The sequence below is a fragment of the Salvelinus namaycush genome, chromosome 14, assembly GCF_016432855.1.
Source record: "Salvelinus namaycush isolate Seneca chromosome 14, SaNama_1.0, whole genome shotgun sequence".
Lineage (NCBI taxonomy): Eukaryota > Metazoa > Chordata > Actinopteri > Salmoniformes > Salmonidae > Salvelinus > Salvelinus namaycush.
The window spans coordinates 12,356,393-12,361,771 of NC_052320.1; the positions used below are offsets into that span (position 1 = coordinate 12,356,393).

Below are 5,379 nucleotides of genomic sequence, written 5' to 3' on the forward strand. Positions count from 1 at the left end.
CATGACTCTTGGATCTCCTCATCCTTAATGGTGGAGGAGCAGCAAACAATTTGTTCAGACGGTGCCCATACACTCCGTCCTGAGCCAGAGAAAGCAGGGGGGTCACAGTTGAGCTTCTAAAGCTCAAAACTGCCAGCTTTCATCCGAAGCCAAAAAGAGACATTCAATATCCATCTCTACCATCTCAATTTAAATTTATTTTTGCGTTTTATGCGCTGAGATCATTTTCTGTAATGAAAAGTGCTATACAAGTTAAATAAATCATAATAATTAAAGCTATTAGCGCTGAAAGACAAAAATCTATACTCAACTGCCCCTGAGACTACTTGTTCATGCCCCAAATGGCATCCTATTCCCTATATAGTGCACTAGTTTTGACCAGAGCCTTGTTCAAAAGTAATGCACTACATAGGGAATAGGGTGCGATTTAGTACATGGACCTATTCAATTGCAGCCTTGATTTTCCTGCTGACACTAAGGACTTGAAGGCTGAATGGCAAAGTGGCTCCAGGAGGAAAATAGCAAACAAACAGGAGAGGCTTTCAATCAAATGTCTATTGTATTTCGTAATTTGTGCTTTGGACACATCAACACCTTGCCATTTGTTCAACGATGAAACAAACCTGCAATATCACATATAGAAAGATTTATAATTCTGAAACTGAAGCGCGCAGATCAATCTTTATGAAACGTAACATGTTTACCATGACTCTTTGGCTGCGTTTAGACAGGCAGCACAATTCTGATTTCCCCCCCCCCCCCATTAACCCATTAATTGGTCTTTTGAACAATCACATGAGATTTTCTTCAGAGCAGATCTGATTAGTAAAAAAAAAGAAGAAAAATCAGAATTGGGCTGCCTGTCAACGCAGCCCATGTCAATGCCATGAAAGGCTGCAATACAAAGAACAAACGCCCCATAGCTCTATGGTCTCCACTGACATCTAGTGGACAAATTGGGAACTTCTATTGACAGACAATGGGTGACTGGAAAGCCTAGGTAAAAGGTAATGGCAAGCTATTTCTGTCCATACCCATCTAGATTTTTAAATGTAAGTTATTAATTTATATCATGGAGATCTGACTTTGTAATATTAATACTCATTCATGGTCAATGACAGGTTGTTTAAAGCAGACACATGAACCAAGAACAATACATTTCAATTAGCATTTCAAAAACAATAAGAGAGTAGCACAGAAACACAAGCAGATACTGCTTTTATTAGTTTTTATTTCATGACACTTTAAGTAATGCATTTTCTTCATGTTCATCTGAATTGAAAAGTTCATGATTGGAAAACATGTCAAAGATGACTGTAGTCAGATTGTTTGGTACAAACTAGTCACACTTCATTTTTCAACTCTGGATTTATGATGAATAACTAAGTTAACCTAAACATGACAAAGCTATGACATGAGTCAAGAGTCAATGTAATGTAACTTGCACATGAGAACATTCTGTAACAGAACATGAGCTGCTATCTAACCGTTTGTTATAGCTATCCATTTGATCTGTTGCAGACAAACAGTACAGTAATGGTGGTCTAGTCAGTCTTGGAGGCCATCAATGGTGTGTGTGTCTGACACTGAATAGAGGTTCTGTGTAGAGACTGAGAGGTGTTCTAGAACAGGCTGATTCTGGGCAGTCACCACCAGAGGCAAGCCGTGGATGACCACTTCCTGGCTGCCTAAACTGATGCTAGGGACCATGATACTACTGTCCTCCTCACAGGTGGTAATGCCATTGTCCCCAAACCCCTGCACCACTGTTACCTGTGCCTGCTTTGGCAAGTCTTCCGAGGGGCCACCTTCGCTACACATCATGTCCGGGGGCGAAAACCTGGAGGTGGCCGTTGCCATGGTGACTAGATTACTGTGGTTCCCTCCCTCCGTCACCACAGTAACCTCTGTGCCCCCCTCCTGGATGAGAGCACTGAGACCCTCCAGGTCTGAGCAGGTGGTGATGAAGGTCTGTGTGCTGCTCCGGTGGGCTGAGGAGTCCTGGGAGGCGATGGCTGTCTGAAGTAGGGCCTGATGGAGAGGGTTACGGCTGTCCCCTAGGGAGAGGTGTGTCAGCAGGACTGTCTGAGGCTCCAGAGAGCCCCCCTCTACCCGTTTCTGAGCTCCTAGCTGCTGTATGGGCGTGAGGCTCATACAGTTGACCACCATGCCCTGGGTCTCTGGGCTCAGGAGGACCGTGGTGGATCCCTTGGTGTGATGCTGGTGCTGCCCAACGTCTAGCCCAGCCTGCAGGGGAAGGAAGGAGCCCTCCTGACCCAGAGGGTGGGAAACTATGATTTGGAGCTGGGCACTGCTGTAGGGGGCCAGGGGGTCTGAGGCCAGGGGAGTCAGGGGGACCTGGTGGAGTGGGATTTGGGTGGTGTGGCTGTCTTGCCTGGGTACATGGCTCACAGTCACAACACTGTGCTGGGAGGTGATGGGCTGGAGCGTCAAAGAGAGAGTCTGCTGGGAGTCTGAGTCCTGGTGCTGCTTCCTGTGGCTGCGCAGAGAGTCCTCCCTCACGAACGACGCCTCGCACAGGTCACAGCGGAAGGCCCGCGTTGCGTCCAGCTTGGCCCGGTACCGGGAGCTCACAGGCTTGGGAGGGTCCTCGCCGTTACAGACACCGGCTTTGCCTCTTTTTCCACCGATACCTGTCTCAGGCTTGTCCGCGTGGCACTTCTTCTTCTTGTGGATGACCAGGTTGCTGCGCTGCTTGGTGGCGAAACTGCAGAAGTCACATTTAAAAGGTCGCTCCTCAGAGTGGATCCGCTCATGGACCTTGAACGCCCCCTTGCTGGAGCAGGAGTAGGTGCACTTGGAGCACTGGATGGGTTGAGTGGGCTGGTGCTCTCGTGAGTGCTGCCTCAGAGCTGTCTTATTGGTGCACAGGAAGTCACATTCAGGGCAGCGGAAGGAGTTGGACGTGCCGTGTTTTATCTGGACGTGTGATTTCAGGTTGCCCTTCATGGCACAGCGGTAGTCACAGAAGTCACACTTGTAAGGCTTCTCACCCGAGTGGATGCGGATGTGCCTCTTCAGGTCAGAGTTGATCTTGAACTTTGCTTCACACCGAGTGCACTGGAAAGGTGCATCCCCTAAAGTAGAGGAATATATACATTTATATAACATCAGACAAATAAAACGTAAGTTTGTCAGACTTTTTTAGAAGTCATAATCGGTCTTATATCACGATAAGTCCATGTCCCATATTTCAATCCCAAATGAACGGGAAACAATGTAGACCATTCGCTAACCAGATTTCAGAACCAGACTTACACAATTAAATGCTTAAGTGTACTAATAAACCCAAGCAAACCCACCAGTGTGTGAACGGAGGTGCACGGTGAGCTGGCTGGAGTTGCGGCTGGCATAGGGGCAGATCTGGCACTTGAAGGGCCTCTCATCATAGTGGATACGGAGGTGTTTCTTCAGACTGCTGCTGTCGGCCGCAGCGTAGGGACAGTACTTGCACTTGTGAGGCTTCTCTCCCGTGTGGGAGCGGAAGTGCATGTTCAGCTTGTCCCTCCGGCTGAACCGCTTGTGGCACAGCTCACATTCAAACGGCTTCTCACCTGGGCACAAGGATTGGAGGACAAATAAATGTCAAAATATCAATACATGCTAGGATGACAAATCAATAGAATTTGATTTATGATAAAATTCCACTGGTATTATTACATACCAGTATGTGTTTTGAGATGCCGCTCCATATCTTTCTGACCGTACTGTGTCTTGAAAGAGCATCCTAGGGGCAAAGGAATATATTATGCATTTGATTGGAAAAGTGATTGATTCATGCACCCTGAATATAAGTGTTGTTTGAACCACATTTCAAGAAAACTTTACTGTACTAATAATTAGTGTAAAAGCCAGCTATAAAAAAAGTAAATCGACTCAGAAAAGAGCCAATTGGTTGTAACTGACCAGCGGATACTGTGTTCCCTCCCTCCCTACCAGCAGTATGGAAGGAATGTGTCACAGGACTAATAAAAGAGGAAGTGAGGGTACCAACCTGAAAAACAGCAGCCGCGCCTCTTTGAAGTCAGGGCAGGTTTTAATTTTTTGGATGGTGTTTTAGAGGCTTTGGTCAGGATCTTTTTGACACCTCTCATAACACACGTCTGGTAGGTTTCCTCGAAAACAAACTCTGTGCTGGAATCTAGGGGGAAAGGATTTCTGACTGTATAGGATACATTTCCAGAAAACTGAGTAATTTGTCTAAACATCAGATTGTTACCATGATTACTGAGTAACCACATAACCAATTTTTACTTGCCTTTATAACAAGTTGTATTTGAAGGAGAAAATATATAGGCTATGCATTGTTCCAACGGTATATTTAAGGAGTCTGGGGTAGCCTTTCATCTCTCTAAACAAGCCTGTGGATAAAACACCTTGCAAGAATAGTCTTACCTGTAAGAGTGGGTGCCGAGTTAGATGCTGATATGTCAGAGGAGGGTACGTGGCAGCCATTTTGCTTGTGGGCCAGAAAGACTTCAAAGTTATTGTACTGCTGCTTACAGAACCCACAAATGTGGATATCTGGGCTCACTTCCACAAGTACATGGTTCCCTCCTGTTGACGAGGAAGAGGGGATAAAACCCTGCTTTCATTCAAGAACATTGACAACCAATAGCCTACCCTGCAAATACCAAGACTCATCATACACCTTAGAGTAGGCAGTGCACGGTGTTTGAATGGGCTTTGCAATTTGTAAACATAGCTAGCCATATTGTCATATAATTGCAAACACAACTGACAGATGCTAGACGATAAAGGCATTGGATAACTTATTTAATACACAGAATGCGCCAGATTAACAACAAGTTTCAAATATTAATTGGACTACTAAGTGGACTTTGTTTAGAACATTTGAGTTCTTACCCTCTCCGTTAAATGATTCCATTTTCACGCTAATATAACTGGATATCAATTCAGTTTAGGGCTCCCTAAAGGTAGGCTATCGACTTGCGCCAGGAAACTCGATTGGAATGAATTCAACATAAAGTATACAACACATCAAATGCCTTTGAAATCGAAACATTGTAATTATCTACTGACTTTTAGCCATGAACTCCACTGAACTCTACTCGGGCAACATTGTTGCAATCATTTTACGACAGACTTCTTCTTCTATGGTATTATGGCGGCCCGCAAACAAGCGTTAAAGCTGCATGCCGCCACCTACTGTACAGGTTGTAAACTATAGAAAAAATATTAATTATAGGAAGAAAAGTGGGAAAAAACCGAAATCATAGAAAATGAAAAAATTTGACTTTTTTATTTTTACATAATATCCCACTCCTTCAGTCACATTCCAATTCAAGTCACATCCCTACACAGACTCAGGAGCCTGTGAGGGCGGACCATCCTTTT

General features: G+C 44.9%; 1 protein-coding gene across 2 annotated transcripts; it reads right to left on the bottom strand.

The window, feature by feature from the left end:
• Nucleotides 1-1,219: 1,219 nt before the first annotated feature.
• LOC120059157 (zinc finger protein 64-like) lies at nt 1,220-5,116 on the bottom strand. Of its 2 annotated transcripts, none has more exons than XM_039007995.1 (6): nt 4,888-5,116; nt 4,417-4,578; nt 4,016-4,162; nt 3,686-3,748; nt 3,324-3,575; nt 1,220-3,098 (listed from the first exon to the last, which is right to left on the bottom strand). In XM_039007995.1, the coding sequence occupies exons 1-6, from the start codon at nt 4,907-4,909 to the stop codon at nt 1,549-1,551; spliced, it is 2,196 nt and encodes a 731-aa protein (XP_038863923.1). In that variant the 5' UTR covers nt 4,910-5,116; the 3' UTR covers nt 1,220-1,548. The 2 variants fall into 2 exon arrangements, with proteins under 2 accessions (XP_038863923.1, XP_038863922.1); XM_039007994.1 differs by having other exon boundaries at nt 4,016-4,183.
• Between the last annotated feature and the right edge of the window lie 263 nt (nt 5,117-5,379).

Excerpts from the sequence above, each read along its gene's own strand:
- LOC120059157 (XM_039007994.1), bottom strand. The coding sequence starts at position 4,909 with ATGGAATCATTTAACGGAGAGG. Across the intron at positions 4,184-4,416 it reads CTCGGCACCCACTCTTACAG|TCAGAAATCCTTTCCCCCTA; the intron begins GTAAGACTATTC and ends TATCCTATACAG. Across the intron at positions 3,576-3,685 it reads GCATCTCAAAACACATACTG|GTGAGAAGCCGTTTGAATGT; the intron begins GTATGTAATAAT and ends CCTTGTGCCCAG.